Below are 26,271 nucleotides of genomic sequence, written 5' to 3'. Positions count from 1 at the left end.
TAGATAATAACTGCAAGGGAGAGGGGTACATCTCAAACCTTCCCAGATGCCGTAGAAACATCTGCTTGGCCCATTCTAGAAATAGTTCAGTAGACTAAGATAAACCTTGCTGAATCCAACAGGGCTCTTATGAAGGTAGTAAGCTGAGTTATAGCATCTGTTTTTTTCCTCGTTTTTCCCCAAATTGCTTTGGGGGAAAAAGGGGGGGGGAACCACACCTTTTTTGTTCCCAATTTTTCCATTTCCCCCCCCCCCAGGCCTTACCATCTTTAGTCTTTAGCTATGCAACAATGCATTTGTTTGTTTGTTTGTCTGTCTGTCTGTCTGTCTGTCTGTCTGTCTGTCTGTCTGTCTATCTATCTATCTATCTATCTATCTATCTATCTATCTATCTATCTATCTATCTATCTTAGCAGACAACTCTGGGCAGCTCGCAATTCAAAAATTGTTGATCAAAAATATTGCTGGTGAAGAGGCTCCTACATCTTTTCATTCCCTAAGATCAGTGGTAGGATTCAGATATGTGAACAACCAGTTCTCTGCGTGGATGCCGCTTCCGGAAGTCCATTCTGGGCCTGGGCAACAAAAAAATTACCTACCGGTTCTGCCGAAGTGGTGCGAACGGGCTGAATCCCATCACTGCCTAAAGACGTTTAAGATGCATAAGTCTTAGATATGTCTAAGATAGAGATATGTGTCTTAGATATAGACATAAGGCACATAAACATAACCAATATCTATATAATATGCAAAAGAGTCAATCAACTAGCCCAGGGGTAGGCAACCTTGGCTCTTTTACGACTCGTGGACTTCAACTCCCAGAATTCTTGAGCTACCCATGCTGGCTCAGGAATTCTGGGAGTTGAAGTCCACGAGTCATAAAAGAGCCAAGGTTGCCTACCCCTGAACTAGCCCAAAAGCCCAAGCACATCTCCACCATCAATCAGCACCCAGATGAGCATAGATTAATTCCAACATTAACATCAGAGCAACGAGCAAGTAACGACATCCCAATCAAGGAACTGCCAAAGAAGCTAACAGTAAACAGCCCAGCCAAAGAACGGATAAGACCACTCCCTCCAATATTGACTGTTCTGTACCAGCCTGCTACCGGCCCTGCAGAAAAGGCAGGGACAACCCCTTTACAAACGGCAAGAGGCTGGAATAAAGCCTGCCAAATTTATTAACATAAAACAGACACCAACCATGAAACAGGAGCTATGAAACAGGAGCTTTTCAAGCGGTTGCCTTCAGCAAACCAGCCCTCCCACACATTCCCCCTTAAATACAGTTCAGGGCGTGGCTTCTCTCTGCCTCCTTCTGAGGAGCCCCATTGCCTTCCTCTGTTTACTCTTGATTGACTGCCTCCTGCGTCGGGCGTCCTTGAACAGGGCCAGCTGTGGGACATCTTCATCCACGCTGTCAGGCTCACACAGCTGGGTCTGTGTCGTGACCAGGTGGGAGGGGCCTGCTGAGGGCTCTCATCAGCTCTTCAACACCCCCCCTCCTCCTCCTCTGAGTCGTCTGACCCAACTGCCGAACCCACAGGCTGACCCTGAATCACAACATTGACAGGGCAAGCCACTGGAATATAAACCTGAGAGAAAATCTCACAGCACAAGTGATGCTGCTTAGTTTTGATAATGAAACATCTGCAAGAAAACAAGCTCAGAGAGCACCAAGGGCTTCTCTTGTTTTCCTATTCTACAACTGAGAAGATGGAACCTTTTGTTTCTATAGGGTCCATAGGGTTTAAATTTAATCATTTTCATTGCTGAGCAGAAGAGAGGATCAATCGGCTAATTGCCTGCCATTGAAACAAGAGCTTATAGTAAATGCAAAACGTCCGACGAATGAATTTGTGACTTGAACGTGATGATTCTCTTTAGTTAAATGTAAACTCAATATTTTTCCAAAGGAGGTCCTAAAAAGGTAGCATTATTTTTATTTCCGGCCTGCCTCTCTCATTCTATTTTCTGTATTATAGAAAATGTATTAGTATTAAGACCCTTAAGCATCAAAGTGAGATACACTTTGCGATTGTTGTTATTGTTTGCTAACTTATTGCTCCTTTCAGCTGCAATTGGTCTGCCTTTAGGTAGAGGATCATGTTGATGGAAGCAAAAGATAGTTCAGGGTGCTGAACTCCAAGTGAGTCTAAAAATTTTGTTGAAGCTATCACAATCATTGTGGGATGGGGGTGTTGAATTAGGAGGCATGGAAAAGCGGGGGGGAAGCAGCATCAAAGATGGAGGGGCAGATCATCATGAAGAATGTCTATGTGCTTGCTAAAATTGTCATCGAAGGCACATAATCGGTCACGGAGAAGACATTCCAAGTATGGATGCATAAATTCAGAGAGTGCCTACCTTTTGATATCCAAATTCTACTGAGTTGTCCTATTTCAGGAGGTCTTCAGTGTAATCTCTGATCTGGCATTGGAATAAGTCTCCTCCTCTTCTCCCAGGATTGTCAGCAAAGTGATTCAAGGTACTAGTAATGGTGTTTAAAGCCCTACATGGCAGGGGTCCGGAGTACCTTAGGGAACACCTGCTGCCGGCATCAACCTCCCTGCGCCCTGTGCGTTCCCACAGAGAGGGCCTCCTTAGGGTGCCACCGGTCAGAGAATGTCGATTGGTGGCCCCCAGGGGGAGATCCTTCTCTGTGGGCGCCCCGGAACTATGGAATCAGTTACCGGTGGAGCTCCGGATGGCGCCCGATCTTTGCTCCTTTCACCGCGATCTAAAAACATTCTTATTCGAACAAGCTGGCCTGGCCTGATGGGGGATTGGTGGGGTTTTTTATTGTTGTTTTATTGGGGTTTTAATATTGTATTGACTGTTTTAGTGGGCATATATTTAATCCTTTTTTAATTTTTGTAACTTTGTATTTTTATTCTTGCCCTGTTCACCGCCCTGAGTCCTTCGGGAGAAGGGCAGTATATAAATATTATTAAATAAAATAAATAAATAAAGTGTAAACACAAAGAAGGTTTGGGCTCAAGAAGAGTGAGACCTCAATTCTTCAAGACATTCCTCATAAAGCCATTAAATTCCAAACCATTAGTGTTTGGCTGAACTCTGCAATTCTTCCCGGTATGAAAAAGTTATACCTTTTTAATCTTTAAATTGCCATTAATGGGCAATTCAACTGCAGAAGGAAGAGAAGCAAGAAAGGGAAAAATTGGATCTCTCTTTTTCATTTCTTCCCTGGGGATGCTAGACACTAGAGATCAAGAGTTCATAAAAGAAGCAATAGTTTTCTGTATAGCTCAGGAAACAAAAGCACTCTACATTTTCTGTTAAAATGATTTGATTAAGGTCTACTCTGATGAAAGAAAATTAGAAGGCACTGAGGGAGCTGCCACTATTAGTCCTTGAAGTTTCTCTAGACCAAGGAAACAGACCATTAAGATACTGGTCATAAAAACCAGTCTCAATAAAGTTCTACTCTTCTTTTTCATCCCTTCTTCTTATATCACCTGAGACTTTTCCTATTTCCTTTCCCAAGGCTCGGGGAAGGCTTTTGTAACAGATTCTGAATGTGTCTCTCAAGTCCACATGAAACCCTACAAAGAAGCTTCTTGCTCCTGGGAGCACAAAAGATGGAGTAAGTAAGGTAAAAGGTAAAGGTTCCCCTGCACATGCGTGCTAGTCGTTTCCGACTCTAGAGGCCGGTGCTCATCTCCGTTTCAAAGCCGAAGAGCCAGCGCTTGTCCGAGGACGTCTCCATGGTCATGTGGCTGGCATGACTAGACGCCAAAGGCGCATGGAACGCTGTTACCTTCCCACCATAGTGGTCCCTATTTTTCTACTTGCATTTTTACGTGCTTTCAAACTGCTAGGTTGGCAGAAGCTGGGACATAAAACAGGTGCTCACTCTGTTACGCGGCACTCGGGATTCGACCCGCCAAACTGCCAACCTTCTGATCGACAAGCTCAGCGTCCTAACCCACTGAGCCACTGCATCCTTGGGAGTAAGTAAAGTGGGATGCTAATAGCCCATACTGAAAAACATTCTGAGATCAGAGCACTGAGAATGTCCATACCAGCTTCAGAATTATTTTAGCTTTGGGTAAAAATAAAGGTTTCCCCTGTCCTGCCATGCTCAACTCTAGGGAGATGTTCAACATCCAAAAGTGCTTTTTCACGAGGCAACTGGACTTTCTTGTTCTTCTTTGAAGACATTTCACTTCTCATCCAAGAAGCTTTCTCAGCACTGACTGGATGGTGGGGAATCGAAGGACTTATACTCCTTGCAGACAGTTGGTCATTTGCATTATTTTAGAGAGTCGTTGAGGCCACTTGGAGGTTTATCTGTGTCCTCAGGGTCACCTGAGTAGGGGAAATGGGTCTGTGTCCTCAGGGTCACCTGAGCAGTGCAAATGGGTGTGGAGCCTTCTTGGCACTGCTGAAAGGTCTGTGTTGTAGACTGGAAACAGATGACATCATACCCCTCCCCCGCTGTAGAGAGGGCTGTTCAGTTTTGACAAAGATGGTCTCTTTGACCCCTCTTTCAAACCAATGGTTCTCTCTGTCCAGAATGTGGACTTTTTTGTCTTCAAGAATGGCCTTTGTCTTTTTAAAGCAGATGAACTGCTGAATCTGGTCCTGATGGATTTATTCCCTTATATCCTCTATCTTCAGTCTACAGCACAGTCTTTCCATTTTTTGCACTTATTTTTTTTCCTTTCAGTTGGTCAGAGAGCTCTTTGTGCAACCAAGCTGTTTTTTTTCTTGTTTTTCCTTTTTAGTGGTATTGATAAAAAAATTCTGATTTATCGCCATCTTTGACGTGCTTTATTGATGCCAGGCAACAAACCCATATTTTGGAACAACATTGACCACAGATTTTGCTGTATCTAAAACAATCTCGAAAAAGTTTACATCCACTGCTAAAGCAGAGCTGATGGCATTAATCCCTGTTGGCTTGGTGCATTGAATATGCTAAGTCATTAAACATGGTTTGTATAAAAAAAGATAAGCCAGATTCTGGTTTAGTGTAATGTATAAACTCAGCTGCAGAAATCATGTGCAGTGCTGAAAGTAAAGTTTGTTTGTTTGGGAAGGAAGTGTCAGGTGGCCCCCAAATGGTCACTGTGAACCCATGAAATATGTTTCAAAATGTTCAACCATGTCACAGAGCTTGACTAGCCAATTCCCTCCAATTCACAGAGCTTCTGATTTTTGGATTGCACTCTGGAACCAAACACCAGAATAGCTTCTGAGTCTCTTATTTCTGAAAATGAAGACAGTCTTTGAAGTTTGCCCTCTCTCTCTCTCTTTTTCTTTTCTGCCCCATGCTAAGAATATTTATGTTGTGTACTGGGTTCTTTTCTTGAAAGAAGAGACAAGGCGAGTAAATTCAGGCAGGAACATGTGTGTTATATACGTAAACAATCCCCTGAGAGAGATGTATATATGTTAACTGTTCAAATAATACGGCAGCAGCAAGCGTATAAACTAAAAGCAGCCTGACAAGAAAACACGCGGGAACTTTGACAGCTGTCAAAGTTCCCCGCACCGCGCAGGCGCCACCACTGACAGCTTGCGGCTGTCAAACGCCGGACTACGAAGAAGCCTGAGCTGTCAAAGCGTCCACCGTACAGCGCAGGCGCAACCACTGACAGCTCGCGGCTGTCAAAACACCAAGACACGCGGAAGCCGGAGCTGTCAACAAAAGACGACGCGGATTGGTCCCTGCCTGACAGGGCGCCAAAATGAACACCGCTGATTGGTCCTCACTACCAGCTGCCGGCTATAAAAGCCGGACAAGTTATTCTATGTTTGCCTTTGCTCTTAAATAAATCTGTTGTTACTAGCCTGTCGTCCCGAGTGGTCCTTCGGCTACTTCACTGGCGACGAAGGTGGGATCGCTCCGGAGCTGAAGTCACGGCCGAGGAAGGGAGTTCCCGGCAAGAGCTGTCACGGAAGTTTTAACTTCCATCGGAGCAACCCAGGACCGGACGACATGGCAAACTTCGGCCGTGTGAGGGAGTTTGATACCCGCCATCCCGAGAGATGGCAATCACACCTCGGCCAAGTCGAGGGATTCCTCCTCGTCAGTAAGATCACTGACGACCGAGCAAAGGCCGCCGCTCTGCTGTACATCAGCGGGCCCCCGGTGTACGATGCAGCCGTCGGGTTGTTCAGCCCAGTGCCCATCACTGAAGTCTCCTACGCGGACTTGGTGGACCAGCTGAGCAAATACTACATGCCGGCTCGATCAGAACTATACTGGCGGGTGCAATTCGCGCAAAAGAAACAACGGCAGGACGAGCCCGCCAACGAATTCATCGCCGGGGTCAGGCATGCCGCAAGGAACTGCTGCTTCCCCGACCTGGAAGACCGCATCAGAGACCAGGTGGTGATCGGTCTGAGGGACGAGAAGCTACAAAAAAAACTGACGTCCAAACCCGACATGAACCTGGCCGAGCTGACCAGGGAGATCATGGCATACGAACACAACCACAAGAAGAAGCCGACCAACACGACCCCAGAGACCCCCGCGACCGTCTACCAGGAAAGCGCAGCCTTCAGCGATAGCGGAGAGTCGGTAGATTTCACCGACGGAGAAGCCCTACAACGCCGAATGGAGCACCGACAGCCGAGAAGGGGAAAGACGTCGGACCGCCGGGGAGCCAGGAACCCTCCACCGCCTCCGCGTTACGAGCAACGAGCCGCCTGTGCCAGCTGCGGGGGCAATCATGCCCGAGGAGGTTGCCGTTTTAGGAACGCGAAATGCCACAATTGCGGGAAGACCGGCCACATCAAGCCAGTGTGCCGCAGCAAGGGCCGGGACAACATCAATGAGGTGGAGGCAAACCCCCCAGGTAGGCCAGCTGCCCAGGCCAGCAGAGAACCCCACCCAGGGCCCCTGGTAGAGATTGTGGACAGGGTAAACAGCATAAGCTCCAAGGTTAAGATCTGGGTCAGGATTCAGGGGGTGCCCTGCCACATGGAAGTAGATTCCGGGTCGGCAGTTTCCTTAATTTCTCTAACAACCTATCAGGAGATCTGTCAGAAGGGCCGAGGACAAATCCCCCTGAAACAAACTCAGGTACACCTAGCTGACTTCCAGAAAACCCCCATTCCGGTGGAAGGAAAAGCCAGGGTCGTAGTGCAGTACAAGGGGTTCAAGGGGCCCCTGGAGGTTTTAGTCACACCAGGGAACCGCACCGATTTGATAGGACTAAACTGGTTCAGTCCATTAGGTATCGCTTTAACTGGGGTTAACACCATCCTAACACCCAGCCTAGAAGCCGTTTGCGATAAATTCGCCGACGTTTTCGATGGCACTTTAGGGAAATACACGGGTCCCCCCATCTCCTTACAGTTAGACTCTGCAATCCAACCAGTTAAGATAAGAGCCAGGAGGGTACCTTTTGCCCTTAAGGAAAAAATCGAAAACGAACTTGATCGCCTCGTAGGACTAGGGGTGCTTGAGCCCACAGAAGGGGGAACCTGGGAGACCCCTATCGTCACCCCAATCAAACCTAATGGGGAAGTGAGACTGTGCGCTGATTATAAGGCGACAGTCAACTTAGCCCTCAGCCCCCATGCCTACCCGGTGCCAGCGGTAAGGGACGTATTTGCTTCCATCCGCTCGGGCACCCTTTTCGCCAAGCTCGATCTCGCTCAGGCGTACTTACAGCTACCTGTCACTGAGGACACTGCGGAGGCCCAGACAATTGTCACCCACCGCGGTGCCTTTAAGGTAAAGAGGCTCCAATTTGGCATATCGGCGGCCCCGGGTATATTTCAGGGTATCATGGAGAAGACCCTGAAAGGAATACCCGGGGTCTGCCCCTACTTCGACGATGTTCTCATCGCCGGAGAAAACGAAGCGAACTTAGCTGACAGGCTGTCAGCTGTGCTAAGCCGGCTCAGAGAAGCCGGCCTCAAACTTAAGCGGGAAAAGTGCTCTATTGGAGTCACATCCACTGAATTCCTAGGGTACAAAATAGATAGCCAGGGCATCCACCCCACCTCAGAAAAACTACAGGCTATTCAAACCGCACCCAGTCCTAGGAATAAGCAAGAGCTGCAATCCTTTTTAGGATTGTTAAATTTTTACCATGCCTTCATCCCCCATAAGGCCACTATTGCGGAGCCTCTGCACAGACTCCTAGACAAGGGTACAACTTGGTCCTGGACCAAAGAACATGAGAATAGCTTCCAATCATTAAAAAAGATTATCTGTCACAGTTCAACTATCACCCTTTTCAGGGAGGACACCCCAATATGCATCGCTTGCGATGCCTCTCCCTATGGAATCGGGGCTGTCTTAAGTCACATATTCAAGGACGGCACACAAAGACCCATAGCCTTCTATTCACGCACTCTAACCAAAGCTGAAAGAAACTACGCCCAAATCGACAGGGAAGCCCTAGCAATAGTAGCAGGGGTCAAAAAATTTCACGATTACCTGTATGGAAGACCATTTACTATAATTACAGATCACAAACCCCTGCTAGGCATATTCACGTGGAACAAAACTACTCCACAAATTCTCTCCCCGAGAATGCTAAGATGGTCAACCTTCTTAGCAGCCTATTCCTATCAACTAATACATAAACCAGGTAAAGAATTGGGTCATGCTGACTGCCTCAGCAGACTGCCCATACAAACCAGGGACCCAGACCCAGCCCCAGCCAGCCAGATTTTAGCAATCTCCCAACTTCCAGAATGCCCCCTGACTGCAAACATCATAGCTAATAATTCTGCCAAAGATAAAATACTTGCCAGAATCCTCAAATGGGCCACAACAGGATGGCCAGCTCAAAATCCACAACCTCAATTCCAACCTTATTATAACAGAAAAAATGAGATCTCAACACATAGAGGATGCCTGCTGTGGGGAAATAGGGTCATCATACCAGAGAGAAACATAGACCAAACATTACAAATTTTACACGAAGGACACCCTGGAATTGTAAAAATGAAGGCGATGGCTAGAAGTTATGTGTGGTGGCCAGGCATAGATAAACAAATAGAAAAGTACGTAGGTGGGTGTTATACCTGTCAAGAGACCAGGAATGAACCACCCCAGGCTCCAATCCATAAATGGGAGACAACAAGAAACCCTTGGTCACGTATACATGTAGATTTTGCGGGACCCATCCAAGGCCAAAGTTTCTTAATTGTAGTAGACAGCCACTCAAAATGGCTGGAAGTCACCCCCCTTAGAACAATAACGTCCCAAGCCACTATTCAAGCTTTACGAAAAATATTCGCTACGCACGGCTTACCTGACACCATAGTTTCTGACAACGGGCCTCAATTCACCTCTCGTGAATTTCAGATCTTCGCTATGAAGAATTGTATTAGGCTGGTCACGTCGGCGCCGTTCCACCCTTCGTCAAACGGAATGGCTGAAATTATGGTACGATCCACGAAAGAAGCATTAAAAAAATTCGTTAAAGGAAACTGGCAGAGGCGCCTCAGCCAGTTCCTCTTAGCACAACACACAACACCATGCTCTACGACCGGCAAATCACCAGCAGAATTAAGATGGGGGAGAAGGCTAATAACACGTCTGGACAGACTGCACCCTGACACGTATCCAGAAAAAGAACCACACCCCCACCCTACCCGCACACTCAACCCAGGTCAATTGATTTGGGCACGATCATACACAGATAAAAACAAGTGGGTCCAAGGAACAGTCATAAAACAAACAGGGCCCATCTCATACCTTATAGCTACGCAAGCACAGGGCAACATACGCCGCCATATTGATCAGCTCAGACCCAGACAACCACCACACAATTCTGGGCAACCAACCAATGCCAGCATACAGCTCCCACCGGAAATGCTGCCTATTCCAAACCAGGAAGAAGAACACCAAAACGAAGACCCGGAACCTCACCACCCTCCACCCCTTCGCCGCTCAAACAGGAATCGGAGACCACCCACCTACCTAAAAGACTATCAGTGGGCAGGTTCAAACATCCAAGAAGACGGAAACGCACCAGGGGAGGGGTAAGGGGTGTGTTATATACGTAAACAATCCCCTGAGAGAGATGTATATATGTTAACTGTTCAAATAATATGGCAGCAGCAAGCGTATAAACTAAAAGCAGCCTGACAAGAAAACACGCGGGAACTTTGACAGCTGTCAAAGTTCCCCGCACCGCGCAGGCGCCACCACTGACAGCTCGCGGCTGTCAAACGCCGGACTACGAAGAAGCCTGAGCTGTCAAAGCGTCCACCGTACAGCGCAGGCGCAACCACTGACAGCTCGCGGCTGTCAAAACACCAAGACACGCGGAAGCCGGAGCTGTCAACAAAAGACGACGCGGATTGGTCCCTGCCTGACAGGGCGCCAAAATGAACACCGCTGATTGGTCCTCACTACCAGCTGCCGGCTATAAAAGCCGGACAAGTTATTCTATGTTTGCCTTTGCTCTTAAATAAATCTGTTGTTACTAGCCTGTCGTCCCGAGTGGTCCTTCGGCTACTTCAACATGCTTTCATTGAAGATCAGGAACTGAACTGGGAAACAGGGCTGCAAATGCAGCTATTTACACCCTGGTCTCTAGGTGTCAGCCAATAGGTTTAAAGCAACCTATTGCCGCCCTAGAGGCAACCAATGACAGCCCTGGAGACGAGTTGTCTGAGGATCTGGGAGCCGTTAGCCGTTGCTTAAGCAACCTTCCAGCATTCAAAAGTCACGTGGTACACTCAGTAAAACAAGGCCCAATACATTACAATTTATTTATGTATTTGTTCAGTCAGTCAGTCTGTCTGTCAGTCAATCATTGGAAGGCAGAACAAGAAGCAATGGATGGAAACTAATCAATGAGAGAAGTAAACTAGAAGTAAGGAGAAACATCCTGACAGAACAATGAATCGGTGGAATGGTTTACCTTCAGAAGTTGTGGGTGCTTCATCACTGGAGGCTTTTAAGAAGAGACTGGGCAGCCATTTGTGTGAAATGATATAGGGTTTCCTGCTTGACCAGGGGGTTGGACTAGAAGACCTCCAAGGTTCCTTCCAACTCTGTTATTCATTCATTCATTCATTCATTCGTTCGTTCGTTCGTTCGTTCGTTCGTTCGTTCGTTCATTCATTCATTCCACACCTTCTCATGGTGATGCTTTTCAGCCTCAGCTAATGTTGGAGATGATAACTTTTGTATGTTGTGCTTTTATTGCCCTGTACACCGCCCTGAGTCCTTCGGGAGAAGGGCGGTATAGAAATTCAAATCAATTAATTAATTAATTAATTAATTAATTAATTAATTATGTTTCTTTTGGTCACAGGGCAGTATCCTGAGCTGTCCATTCTTCTTAGGCTGAGAAATCTTAATTAGAAGAATTTCTTCTCCTGGCTTGCTTTGGGACTGAACTGGACTGTGAGAAGACTCTTTGAAAGTAATTCTACAGGGAGAGTCTGGATATTCCTATTAAGGCCTTTTTTTTCCCACTAATCAAGAAACTGGAAGATCTTCAAGTTCTACTCATGACAAGTTCACCAAAATTCTCTTCCCTTTGGACAAAAATGGACAAAAATGTTGGACTATTTTTCTTCTTCTTCAGATTAAATGAGAAATGTTTGGAAGGAAATACAGAAAGTTTTTGACTTTGCTTGAACCAATTCAGAAGAAAAACTATATTTGCTTCAAAAGATGTACACTAACTGCAATGTTTGCAAACAGGACAAAATGGGCAAGATGGTGCACTAATTCTTGGATTCATTGCAAAAATAAGGAAGTTGCTGTCACACTTAAAAATTGCTGCCATAACACATTACTCCTTTAATGGGCCTTGATTCCAGCAATTGGACATCCAGATTAGATTGCTTCTCTAATCAGATATCTTTTGGTTTTACAGGTTTCAAGATACAATCATGTTTTCAAGAACTTCCTTGTGTGTGATAACATTTAAAGTTGCAAAATTCAGAAGAATATTGTGCAAGTTCTTTTTATTTCTTCTGAGAAAGCTTGGTGAAGCTCCATTCTCTTTATCAGCTGCACTTACATCAAGTGCAGGCTAAGGGGATTCATTGAAAAAAAAACCCACACAGATCCTGAAATACACTGGCTATTCCCATCTGGAGATTCATCACCAGGTATGTCTACAACAAAGGCAGAGTTTCTGTTGTGGTAATCGTTATTTGCAAAATACTCTTTTTTGAGTTTAGGATAAAACTTGAAGACCATTAGGAGTCTTCTGGCCAATATTAGAACTCATTTTAATAGCAACCTTTTCCTCAGGATAGTGCGACAGCAATCTTCCCATCTCTGACGTGTTGACTTGTATGTGTCTGACTTTGGTTGAATGTCTTTTATCTGAGTACTTTTTCTTCATGGGAGGAAGACAAAGAGGAATTGCTCAAGATCTGGGCACAAAAATCCAAGAAAATCCTAGAATCATCTAAGAATAGAATAGAATAGAATAGAATAGAATAGAATAGAATAGAATAGAATAGAATAGAATAGAATAGAATAGAATAGAATAGAATAGAATAGAATAGAACAGAACAGAATAGAATTAGAGTGGAGTGGAGTGCAGTAGAGTAGAGTAGAGTAGAGTAGAGTAGAATAGAGTAGAGTAGAGTAGAGTAGAGTAGAGTAGAATAATAGAGCTTAAGGGACCTTGGAGGTCTTCTAGTCCAAACCTTTGCTAAAGCAGGAAACCCTATATGATTTCAGACAAATGGTTGTCCAATCTCTTCTTGAAAACTTCCAGCGTTGGAGCATTTACAACTTATGGAGATATGTTGTTCCACTGATTAATTGTTCTAACTGTCAGAAAATTCCTCCTTAGTTCTAGGTTGCTTCTCTCCTTGATTAGTTTCCATCCGTTGCTTTTTGTCCTGCCTTTGGGCACTTTGGAGAATAGCTTGACTCCTTCTTCTTTGGGGCAGCCCCTGAGATATTGGAACTCTGCTATCCTGTCACCCCTCACCCTTCTCTTCATTAAACTAGACATACCCAATTCCAGCAACCACTCTTTATATGTGTTAGCTTCCACTCTATATGATCTGGTCCCTGACTACAAGCCAGTAAGGGCAACTTGCTTATTTATTACAAATAAATCAGTTCAACCCCTTGTCAGACTCATGAACAGTTATAGAGCAGAAGTTGTGAGTGGTTAAGGAACGTCCTGCCTACTATAGGGATCTGCCTTGCCGGAATAGGTAACAGAAAGAGCATAAAATAACAGTGCAATCTTTCCAGTTGACTCTTTACAAAGTACTTTCACATCAAATCTATGCTGAATTGTTATGGGTACTCTTCATTTGAAATGAGTAGTCCTCAACTTTCAATCATAATTGAGCTGGGGATTAAAGTCATACCACTCATTAAGTAGGTCATAACAACACGTCAGAGTTGAAAAAGGTTCTTGAATGAGAAGTGAAACATCTTCAAAGAAAAAAAAGGAAAGTCCAGTTGCCTCATGAAAAAGCATCTTTGGGGTAGGTCATAACATGAAGTCGCCCAATTTTGCTACCTGTTTTGTGACGGTTTGTTAAACACATGCTGTGGTCATTGGAATTTTGACTAGGGATTGTTGACTAGGTTTTTTTTAGAGTCTATTGTAACTTTGAGAGGTCACTAAGCAACTGATTGTAAGTTGAGGACTAATCTGAATATTCAAACTTACACATCATCATTGAAAAACTTGACTCCTTACTAAGCTTATGAAGGTATTACTTTGCTCTTATGAGAGCAAAGAATTTGTCTTGATCCTCAAGTTGAGATAACACAAAACTTTCAGAATATATCATACAATCAACTCATGGTATGCTTTGCATTTGTAATCATGCTATGAATATACAGTAAACAAAGGGGGTTCCTTTCTAAAATAACATTCTCTTTGATTTTGCTCCTAATTTATTCCAATTATCCAGGTGGTCCTGGAATCAGTGGAACAACTTCCAAGTTATAGGAATGCCAGTAAGGTCTTTATATAGAATAGAGTAAAGCTGGAAGGGACCTTCTAGTCCAGACATGTCAAACACAAGGCCCAGGGGCCGGATCCAGCCCGTGAAGTGGTTTCATGCGGCCTGCGAAGTCATCCTGGAAACAGTGAGGGAACGGCCCCCACTGCCTTGGCCCTGGCCCAGAGACCCTCCTCCTGCCAGAGACCCTCAGATCTGTCCCACTCCTGCCCAGGCCCCCATAGGCACCCTTGATGCGAATGATGTAGAGATGGCCATGCCCACCCAGCAGGCCATACGCACTTTAGCCATGCCCACCCAGTAGGCCACGCCCACCCTGGCCATACCCACCTGGGCCCCTGAGGGCAACCGCAATGCTGATGCGGCCCGCAATGAAATTGAGTTTGACACCCCTGGTCTAGTCCATCCCCCTGCTCAAGCAGGAGAACCTATACCGTCTCAGACAAGTGACTCTAGCCTCTTCTTAAAAATCTCCAGGGCTGGAGCACCTGCAACTTCTGAAGGCAAGCTGTTCCTCTGGTTAATTGTCCTCACTGTTAGGAATTTTCTCCTTAATTCAACGTTGTTTCTCTCGTTGATCAGTTTCCAACCATTGTTTCCAACCCTCTTTCCTGCCCTCTGGTGCTTTGGTGAATAATGTGACCCCCTCCTCTTCTTTGTGGTAGCCCCTCAAATACTGAAACACTGCTATCATGCCTTCCCTATTTCTTCTTTTCTTTAGATTGGCCAAACCCAAGTCCCGCAGCCATTCTTCATATGTTTTAGTCTCCAGGCCTTTGATCATCTTAGTTGCTCTTCTCTGATTTCCCCCCCCCCCCAAACTCTCGACATCTTTTTTATGATATGGTAAACTTGGCTGCTGCTTACTCACATTTAAACCTTGCATATTTCAATCAATGCTGATGGAAATAAATGAGGAACTACGTAATTTTGGCTTAATCCTCAGATCTCCTTAAACCTGAGATGAAGCCTTTGTTGCTACTTTATGAAATTGGACCCTTTATTAGGCTTGTAAGATTTGCTAACGTAACCTTATAATAAAGTAGAATTTAGAATCCCCAATGAGATTTTATGGACTCCCCAAGATACACAAAATAGGAGTTCCCCTTAGAACTATTGTAGCACTAAATGGCTGGAACAATGATTAGGTTTCCTGACTTCACCCTCAAACAGCACAGTCACAGCATCCACCCAATTTTTAACAAAATTGCAAAGCTTAAATCCTATTATGTATTAATATTCATAGTTTAGGCTTCTTGTTTGGAATACCTTGCTAATATTAATTTTGCTGATCAATGACATCAATCTTTGTGAACAATGGCAAACTCATCAAACAGGTAGAACATTTAAATATCTGATTGGGTTCTATTCTTTCTATTAATTTGTAGCGGCCAACTTTTAAAAGATTTTCATTCAATTTTTAAAATCCCTTTTTTATAATTATTGCTGGTTAATAATGATAATGATAATGATAATGATGATGATGATGATGATGATAATGATAATAATAATAATAATAATAATAATAATAATAATAATAATAATAATAATAATAATAATAATAATAATGTTAGAAGAGACCTTGGAGGTCATCTACAGTAGATGCGGTTCCATTGAGGACCACATGCTGAGTACGTCCGGTCAGCCAGCTACGAATCCATCTGGTGGTGATGCTGCCTAACCCACATTTTTCTATCTTATCAAGTAGTAGGTTGTGATCTACTTTATCAAATTCCTTACTGAAGTAAATTATATCCACAGCATTCCTCTGGTCCACTAGTTTTGTGACTTGGTCAAAGAATGGAATAAGATTTTTCTGGCATGATCTGTTTTTGACAAACCCATGTTGGGTTTTAGTAATGACTTTGTTTGCATCTAGGTGTTCGCTGATTCGTTGTTTCATTATCTTCCCAGGTATTGAGGTCAGGCTGATAGGTCTTAATTTTCTGGATCTATTTTTTTCCCTGTTTTGAAGATGGGAACTAGATCAGCTCTTTTCCAGTCCTCTGGTAGTCCCCCAGTGCTCCAGGATCTTTGAAAAACATAGTTCAGTGGTTCTGAGATCACATCTGCCATTTCCTTGAGAACCTTGGGGTGTAGTCCATCTGGTTCTGGTGATTTGAACTCATCTAGGGTGGACACATGCTCACTTACCATTTTCTTACCTATCTTAACTTGTGTTCCTAATCTGTTTTTTACGGTACTGTTTTTCCCTTTGTGTAAAGACGGATGCAAAAAACAAGTTAAATAGTTCTGCTTTCTCCCTGTTGCTTGTCACCTTCTTGCCATTTTCTGCCACTAATGGGCCAATCATTTCCTTGACCTTTTTTCTTGTTTTTTACATGTTGAAAAAAGCTTTTTTTTTTGGTTATTTTTGACTTTTGTTGCAAGCCTTAGTTCATTTTGAGCCTTAGCTTTCCTCACTTCATCTTTGCAGTGTCAGGCTATTTGCTGATATTCTGACTTAGTTATGTGACCCTCTTTCCACTTCTTATACTTGTCCTTTTTATCTTTCAATTTAGGTCAGTTCCCTTGATTGTGTTTGGTTTTGGACTTTAAATAAACTTTGATTGCTTGATTGAAAGCTAAGAATCTTTATACCTGTTTTGGGTGGATGGCAGACATACAGTGACTTTGAATTCCTCAGGAACACAATTCCTTTAAATCATTTTGACAATAAGAAGAGTCAAGTTTGCTTTCTTTTAATAATTGCATTTCCCCTTAAATTGCAGTGTCCTGGATTGTCCTCTTTAACCAGAGATTTGAAGTTTTCTGCACACGTTTTGCACAATGGAGTATGTATTTGAATTAATGGAAGGTAGGCATAGCATATATTACATAATCTTCCTTTCCTTTGTGGGTTCTGCTGATGAAGAAAATATCAAATTTTCATAATACTTCATCAGTTTATTCCAGAATTCAAACGGTAACACCAGTACATGAGTCCCTTTTCCCCTCCCCCTCCTGGGGTTGAGGTATGGGTTGACACTTTGAAAACATTCAATGGGTGCATTTACAGAATGGCTCCTGAGGGAATGTTTTTATGGAGAATGTAAGAAGACTAACACACTGATACAGTGTCTATGATTTATTTTTATTTATTTTATTATTCCATTTATATCCCACCCTTCTCCGAAGACTCAGGGCGGCTTACAAGCTTAGCAGTATCTGCTGTTGCAGATTTCCTCTCTGCAACAGCATCCTAGAATTGTCTTTGGATAAGGGTTGAGCCTTATCCAACCACATGAAACTGAATGTGGAGAAAAGCAAGGTTTTACCCCTAGGCAGAAAAATAAAAACAAAGTTTTTTGTACAGACCTGGCTCAAAAAGTGTAACTGTGAGAGGGACCTTGGTGTCCTACTCAGTGGTGGGATTCAAATATGTGAACAACCAGTTCTCTGATTGGATGCCACTTCTGAGTCCTCCGGGAGAAGGGTGGTATATAAATAAAATTATTATTATTATTATTATTATTATTATTATTATTATTATTATTATTATTATTATTATTATTATTCTAGAACTTCATTCTGGGCCTGGGCAACAAAAAAATTAGCTACCGCTTCTGCTGAAGTGGTGCAAACTGCCTGAATCCCACCACTGGTCCTAGTGGATGATCCCTTAAACCTGAAGCAGCAGTGTGCGGCAGCAGCCCAAAAAAGCTAATACAATCTTGGGTTGTATAAACAGAGTTATAGAATCAAAATCACGTGAAGTATTAGTACCACTTTATAAAGCCTTAGCAAGACCACACATAAAATACTGTATCCAGTTTTGGTCACCCCATTATAAAACAGATGTTGATACTTTGTAAAATGTCCAAAGAAAAACAGCTAAGATGGTTAAAGGCCTGGAGACTAAAAGATATGAAGAATGCTTCAGGAACTGGGTTTGGCTAGTTTAGAGAACAGAAGGACTAGGGGGGGGACATGATGGCAGTGTTCCAGTATTTGGGGGGCTGCCACAAAGAAGAGGGGGTCAATCTATCTTCCAGAAGCAAGACAAGAAACAATGGATGGAGGCTAAAACATATAGGGAACGGTTGCTGGAATTGGGTATGTGTAGTTTAATGAAGAGAAGGGTGAGGGGTGACATGATAGCAGTGTTCCAATATCTCAGGGGCTGCCCCAAAGAAGAGGGAGTCAAGCTATTCTCCAAAGCACCTGAAGGCAGGACAAGAAGCAATGGATGGAAACTAATCAAGGAGAGAAGCAACCTAGAACTAAGGAGAAATTTCCTGACAGTTAGAACAATTAACCAGTGGAACAACCTGCCTCCAGAAGTGGTGAATGCTCCAACACTGGAAGTTTTTAAGAAGAGACTGGACAGCCATTTTTCTGAAATGGTATAGGGTTTCCTGACTGAGCAGGGGGTTGGACTAGATGACCACCAAGGTCCCTTCCAACTTCATATATTATTATTATTATTATTATTATTATTATTATTATTATTATTATTATTATTATTATTATTATTATTATTATTATTATTATTAACTAATCAAAGAAAGAAGCAACCTAGAACTAAGGAGAAACTTCCTAACAGTGCAAACTATAAGTGGAACAGCTTGTAGGTGCTTCATCACTTGAGGTTTTAAAGAAGAGACTGGACATCCACCTGTCTGAAATAGTATAGGATCTCCTGCTTGAGCAAGCGGTTGGACTAGAAGACCTCCAAGGTCCCTTCTGGTTCTATTCTGACTAGGTATTGGGTATTTATGTTCTTTTAAGAGAATTTCAAGAAAAATATGTGATTGGAGGCCCAGATGCATTTCTGAAAATGAAGGAAGGGTGGAAAGAAAACTTTCCTTTTCAAAATTAGTATATTTTACATATTTTGAATTAATTATTATTTAAATAGTTTTCGGGTGGGAAGCTTAAAGAGCCTCATAGATATTGATTATTGGCCTATGATCATTATATATACAAAGACCCAAAGTGTTGTGATTCAGGGTCAGCCTGTGGGTCCAGCAGCCGGGTCGGATGACTCGGATGACTCAGACGAGGGGGAGGAGGAGGGTGTTGAAGACAAACTTGCTGATGATGGCTTGGAGGCTTCGCAGAGCCCCCAGCCAGGCCCCTCTTACTTGGTGGAGACTCAGCTGCGCGAGCCCGACAGTGCGGATGAAGAGGACCCACAGCTGGCCCTGTTCAAGGACGCCCGACGCAGGAGGCAGTCAAGTAGGAGCAAGCAGAGAAAGGCTGTGGGACTTCTCGGAAGGAGGCACAGGGAGGCCACACCCTGAACTCTAAATAAAGGGAGTGTTTGGGGAAGGGCTGGTTGCTGAAAGCAACCGCTCCATTTGAGGATCAAAGCTCCGGTATCTTGTTTCATGTTTTGTTGTTTGTTTGTGTAATAAACTTGGCAGACGTTTTCCAGCCTCAGACGTTTTCCAGCCTCTGCCATTTGTACAGGGGTTGCCTTTCTGCAAGGCCGGTAGCAGGCTGGTACAGAACACAAAGACAGAAACACACACATTTAAATTTGGAAGAAGTGTCTAACACACATTAGCATTTTTGCTGCCTGGTGTTATTGATCATAGTCGTGACTTACTATAATTGCTTCCTCTCTAAAGAATATCTCCATTACGATGATGATTCAATCCACACCGTTCGTATTGGATATGAGTATAACTACATGTAAGTATAATATAGTACAAAATATTTTCTTTGCGGGACTGCAGTCTTCCACTTGTTTCCTAATATTCCAAAAGGAAAATTCCTCCTCTGCTTTTCATCCAGTGCAAGAGTCAGATAAGGGACAGAGTTTATTTATTTATTACCGTATTATTTATTAGTTGGATTTATATACCGCCCTATTCCCGAAGGACTCAGGGCGGTTCACAGGGCAATTAAAACAGTACAAAAAGAACAATGAAATGGGATTAAATTAGTAAAGGCCCACAATTCCTAATAACAATAAAATTAAATTTTAAAATTAATTTAATATAATTTAATTAAATACTTTAAAATTTAAAATCCCTCAGTCTAGGCCAGAGAATTCGAACAACCAGGTGTTTAAGTCCCGGTGAAAAGAGCGAAGGTCCGGGGCAGTCCGAAGCTCCATCGGCAGTTCGTTCCAAAGGGCAGGCGCACTCACAGAGAAGGCCCTCCCCCTGGGAATCACCCGCTGGCAATCTCTAACCGGCGGAACCCTAAGGAGGCCCTCCCTGTGGGCGCGCACAGGACGATGGGAAGCTGATGCTGGCAGCAGGTGCTCCCTAAGGTGTTCCCTATCAACAGCTCATCCCCAGGTCAGAATGACTAAGAAACCTCCATTGACAGCACACATGAAGTTGGCAGAGTCTCAAAAACCAGGCATTCCAGCAGAAATAGTAGAGTAGAACTCAGATAAAGAAGATCTCCATAGATATAAATGTTACTGACCTAGACTTAGTTACGTATATTATGAAGCATCAAACAGACACGAGAGTTTTAGCATTGTATAGATGAGAGTTGGAAAGTGAAAGAACAGAAGAAAAACTGAGCCGAAGGAGGAAGAGATGAAATTCATTTCAGTCCATTAGTATCCCAGAAAAAAGAAAAGAGGAGAAGAATGGGTTGCAAAGTAACAATAACACTCTGAACCCTATTATTTCTCCCCTGTCCTATTCAAGGATGTATAAGTAGTCCTCAGGTAGTCCTCAACCTCAAATTTCTGGATGACACTTAGAACTGTACTTGTTTTCAAACCGGAAGTCTACTGTTTGCAAATACATTTCCCCTAGATATGGTGGTTGGAGAAATTGTGAGGTAGAATTACATCATATTATCTTTCCTTTAGTACTGTTGTGATTCAGAGTCAGCCTGTGGGTTCGGCATTTGGGTCGGACGACTCAGAGGAGGAGGAGTGGGGTGTTGGAGAGGTTGCTGAGGGGGTTGGAGAGCTTGCTGATGAGAGCCCTCAGCCAGGCCCCTCCCACCTGGTCATGACACAGACCCAGCTGTGTGAGCCTGACAGCGTGGATGAAGATGACCCACAGCTGGCCCTGTTCAAGGATGCCCGATGCAGGAGGCAGTCAATCAGGAGTAAACAGAGGAAGGCAATGGGGCACCTCGGAAGGAGGCAGAGAGAAGCCACGCCCTGAACTGTATAAAAGGGGAATGCGTGGGAGGGCTGGTTTGCTGAAGGCAACCGCTTGAATAGCTCCTGTTTCATGGTTCGTGTCTTGTTCTGTTTGCTTTTGTGCCCATAAATTTGGCAGGCTTAGTTCCAGCCTCTTGCCTTCTTGTAAAAGGGGTTGTCCTTGCCTTTTCTGCAGGGCCGGTAGCAGGCTGGTACAGAACAAGTACACTCCATGTAATCAGAAGAATAACTGAACTTTGGTGGTCTTTGTTTGGAATCTATGGCATGTTCTTGACCACATGACAACTGTCATATATAGGGTCTATTTATAGGCCAACAAGCTCTTTTTCCTGTAAATGGGAAAAGGATCACCAACCTGATATTCTTCATAACTTTTGATTGTAACATTCTCTAACTTCAAGTTAGTAGGCACGGCAAAAGGAGGACATGTCCAACTTTCCCCCACATTCCTTTACTCTGGCACACATAAGTCTCTTGAGTTTTCAGTATCTAAGTAGCTTTCCACTGGGGTGTTTATTGTTCAGTCACTATGTTGTATCTGAGTCTTCATAACCATAGCACACCAGCTCCCCCCCTTTCTTCCACTGTCTCCCAAAGTTTGCCCAAATTCAAATTCATTGTGTGGATTACACTAACCATCTCATCCTCTGTCTATGGAGATTCTCAGTCATCCAGGTCAGAGTTATCCCAAAGATGCTTTTTCACGAGGCAACTGACCTTCTTATTTTACTTTATTTTATTTTTTTATTTATTTTAATCCAATTTATATCCCGCCCTTCTCCGAAGACTCAGGGCGGCTTACAATTTAAAGCACAAATCAATGTACTTAGCAATAGCCTTCATTCTATGTATATGCCTGCTTATTAGGGCTTCCCCCCCCCCCCCGCCAAGCGGCATTATTACAAAGTCAGCTTATTGCCCCCAACAATCTGGGTCCTCATTTTACCTACCTCGGAAGGATGCAAGGCTGAGTCAACTTTGAAAATGTTTCACTTCTCATCCAAGAAGTTTCTTCAGCATTCCAGCTCTTCAGGTCTACTGAAGAAGCTTCTTGGATGAGAAGCAAAACGTCTTCAAAGAAAAATGGGAAAGTCCATTTGTCTCGTGAAAAAGCATCTTTGGGATCTCATCCTCTGCCATCCCCTTCTCCTTTGGCCTTCCGTCTTTCCCAACATTGGGGCCTTTTCCAATAAGTCCTCTCTTCTCATTTGGTGGCCAAAGTAACTCAGCTTCAGCTACAGTATCTGTCCTTCCAAAGAACATTCAGGGTTAATTTCCTTTAGGATTGACTGATTGCACTTCAAGAGACTTTCAAGAGTCTTCTCCAGCACCACAATTTGAAACCCTTGATTCTTTGGCACTCAGCCTTCCTTGTGGTCCCACTCTCCCAGCCATAAAGTTCAAATTAGCATTTATTGGAGTTAACAAGCTCTGCTTGATATACTGACAAGACCTCTATCAGTTACACTTTGAAGACAAACTGCTAGTGCTAGAACATTCCTTTAAATGTATATTCGCCACAGTGTGCCTGTATTCATACTTGTAATCCCCTCCAAAGAATGTAAATGCAAACATTAAATATTGTGTCCTCCCCCCACCCCCATATTAGTTTTCCTTTCCTATTTTTTGGGTTGCCCTTTGGTTGCTCAGATACCTGATAACTCTAGTGTGCCTTCAGCCAGAACGTCTAATAATGGGAAATGTTGGCAATCTCACTGAAATGCATCTTGAAGATTTTGAGGTGAAAAGCTTGGATCTGTACTGAGTATAGCAATTCTCCAGCCTCATAAGTAGCATTGATTTTACGGCTGATGATGAAAAAAAATACATATGTGTTGATATGATATCTGTAAGTGAAAAATAATTTTGTGTGTGTGTCTGTGTCTGTGTGTGTGAGTGAGTGAGACTGTGTGTGTAAGAGAACTGATTCCCTTTTCCTTTTTTTTTTAAAGCAGGGTGCATCCCCAAACTATTTTGAATACTTCTGAACTTTCAAGGAGCGATCCAGAAAATGTCAACAGCTCTTTGCATATTATCGATTGGGTGGAAACTGCTCTGAATACTTCTAAAATATCAGAAATGCCTTTTCCAGATAATCCAGATAATTTAACACGAAATCTTATCAATGGCTTCATTGCCCTTATTTGCATTTTAGGTCTGGTAGGAAATGCAGGGACCATTTATCTCCTGGCTTTTTCCATTAAGAGGAATTCTTTCACCACATACATCCTGAATCTCTCCATCGCTGATTTTGGGGTCCTCACATCCCTCATTGTGGCAGCTACGTTTGTGGGGGTGTCAACTCTTCATAAAAGAAGTTACATTGTCCAAACCTTTTTCTTCTTGTTCTTTGAGCTCTTTTCCTTCACCTATTCTGCTAGCCAGTTTCTGCTGACGGCCATCAGCCTGGACAGGTGCGTGGCTGCCTTGTTCCCACTCTGGCATCACTGCCATCGTCCTCCATATCTCTCCACTCTTGCTTGTGGCCTCATCTGGATCCTCTCCTTCCTGCTCTCTGCAGTGCACTTCCTTTTCCACCAGAACAGAGGCTCTGGAAGTTCACCTTTGCTTTACCAGCTTATTGTGAATGGCTTATTTTGTACGCCTCTCATGGTTTTGTCTACTATGACCCTCTGGATTCACATGAGGTCTAAATCGCAACGCACTCAAAGGAAGCTGCTCACCACCATCTTGCTGGCTCTCCTCTTCTTCCTCCTTTTCTCTCTCCCAATGTATGCCTCATATGTCATTTATTATTTCAGCTTCCCTCATCCTGTCCTCTTGACAATTGGGATAGGAAGTGCTGTTCTCAACAGCAGCATCAACCCCCTCCTTTATTTCTTAGTGGGGAGGAAGAAGCGGGGAAGGAATCAGCCCAGAACAATCTTGAAGTTGGCTCTTCAAAGGGTCTTCGAGGAGGAGCAGCAGGGCAGTCTGGAAGAACCGCGAGCTGCAAAGGAAGAACTCTTGTGAAGTCTTGCTATCCCACTGCATTCACGTATGACAGCCATAAATAATATGTGCGTTCAATAAAAAAGACATATTTGACATATTTGTTGAACAAAGCAGCTAACGCCAAACAATATAAAAAGAAAATGTTGCCGTATTCATAATTTCCAAAGTAAAGATGTTTGTAGAGAAAGTGTCTGACTTCGTACATCTTTTTTATTTCGTCACATGACATGACGTCTCACTTCATGTAATTCTTTATTTCATAACATGAAGTGCCAGAGGAGGGGCCTAGAGAGCATTTGGAGATCCAGTCAGTCTGAATCTGACCGAACACAGTTAAGATCTTTTGCCAGATCTTACCTTGTGGCAATGGAGGTGGTGAAACGTGCCTACTTCGCCACCCTCATTGTGTCCGCAGATAATCGCCTGGCCGCCCTGTTTAGGGTGACCTGTTCTCTTTTAAATCAGGGGACTGGGGAGGACCCCTTGCAGGGACGGGCCGAGGAGTTTAGTTAGCATCTGCTGGACAAAATTACTCAGATCTGTTGTGATTCAGGGTGAGCCTGTGGGTTCGGCAGTTGGGTCGGACGACTCAGAGGAGGAGGCAGGTGTTGAAGACCTTGCTGAGTGGGTTGAAGACCTTGCTGATGATAGCCCTCAGCCAGGCCCCTCCCACTTGGTCACCACGGAGACCCAGCTGTGTGAGCCTGACAGTGTGGATGAAGATGACCCACAGCTGGCCCTGTTCAAGGATGCCTGACGCAGGAGGCAGTCAATTAGGAGTAAACAGAGGAAGGCAATGGGGCTTCTCGGAAGGAGGCAGAGAGAAGCCACGCCCTGAACTCTATATAAGGGGAATGTCTGGGAGGGCTGGTTTGCTGAAGGCAACCGCTCGGATGGTTCATGTTTCTTTAAGCTTCTGTTTCTTGGTGCGTGTCTTGTTTGTTTTTGTTGCAATAAATTTGGCAGGCGTAATTCCAGCCTCTTGCTGTTTGTAGAGGGGTTGTCCCTGCCTTTTCTGCAGGACCGGTAGCAGGCTGGTACAAAACAAGATCCAGACCGGTCTGGACTCCGACTGGGCAGTATCTGATGAGGGGGAAACGACGGGTCTGGCCGACATTATTTGGGAGGAGTTTGACCCGCTGACTCTGGTTGAAGTGGACAGGATCATGGGTAGATTAAGTGGCACCACGTGTTTGTTGGACCCGTGTTCCTCCTGGCTGGTTTATGCGGCTCAGGAGGTCACATGAGGCTGCCTCCAGGCAGTGATTAATGCTTCCTTGAGGGGTGCTTCCCTGCCAGCTTGAAGGAGGCACTGGTGAGGCCCCTCCTCAGGAAACCTGCCTTGGATCCAGCTATTTTGAATAATTTTCGTCCTGTCTCCAACCTTTGCTTTTTGGCGAAGGTTGTTGAGAGCGTGATGGCATGACAGCTCCCTCTGGTCCAAACCGTGCAGTCCAGGATATTCCATCTTTGGTTATGGCGGGAGAGGTGTTACCTCCTGTTGATAGGGCATGCAACTTAGGCATCCTCCTGGATGCACGACTCAGTTTAGAAGATCATATAGGAGTCGTGTCCAGGGGGGCATTTGCCCAGGTTCGCCTGGTGCACCAGTTGCGCCCCTATCTGGACCGAGATGCTTTACGTACGGTCACTCATGCGCTCATTACCTCCCGTATTGATTACTGCAATGCTCTCTACATTGGGCTGCCCTTGAAGACCACCCGGAGACGTCAGCTGGTGCAGAATGCGGCCGCGTGGGTTGTGATGGGAGCATTGCGATACTTCCATATTACACCCCTCCTGCATGAGATGCATTGGTTACCAGTTGCCCTCCGTTTGAGATTTAAGGTGCTGGTTCTTACTTATAAAGCCCTACATGGCTTAGGCCTGGGATACCTGCAGGACCGTCTGCTGCCAGGAACGGCTTCCCATCGCCCTGTGCGCTCACACAAAGAGGACTTCCTCTGGGTGCCATCAGCCAGACAGTGTCTGTTGGGGCACCTGCCCTGTGGAATCAACTCCCCATGGAACTCCGGATGACCCCAGACCTCCGGTCCTTTTGTCGTGACCTTAAGACATTTCTTTTCCAACAGGCCGACCTGGATTGATGACAGGGGGTTTTAATATGGTTTTAACATTTTATTGGTTTAGTTGGGGCTACAGATATAGTTTAATTTCGTTTTATATTTGTATTTTTACTAGTATTTTACTGTTGTTAGCCGCCCTGAGTCCTTCGGGAGATAGGGCGGCATATAAGTCCCATTAAATAAATAAATAAATAATAAATAACATGAAATGACATGTCTGACGTCATACAAT

At 44.2% G+C, this 26,271-nt stretch overlaps 2 protein-coding genes across 2 annotated transcripts in view; one reads left to right on the top strand and one right to left on the bottom strand.

Moving 5' to 3' along the window:
* LOC310638764 (proto-oncogene Mas-like) overlaps positions 1–26,271 on the bottom strand; it is a 481,088-nt gene that overhangs the window by 204,805 nt on the left and 250,012 nt on the right. The gene's annotated exons all lie outside the window — the stretch shown is intronic.
* LOC310637693 (mas-related G-protein coupled receptor member H-like) lies at positions 23,077–23,970 on the top strand (the record flags this gene model as incomplete). The annotated part of the gene is made up of 1 exon (XM_083358194.1): positions 23,077–23,970. One exon carries the CDS (start codon positions 23,077–23,079, stop codon positions 23,968–23,970), a length of 894 nt encoding a protein of 297 aa, XP_083214320.1.

This window comes from Vipera ursinii (genome assembly GCF_947247035.1).
Source record: "Vipera ursinii genome assembly, chromosome: 3".
NCBI classification, from domain to species: domain Eukaryota; kingdom Metazoa; phylum Chordata; class Lepidosauria; order Squamata; family Viperidae; genus Vipera; species Vipera ursinii.
This window is presented reverse-complemented; position numbering and strand designations above follow the sequence as displayed.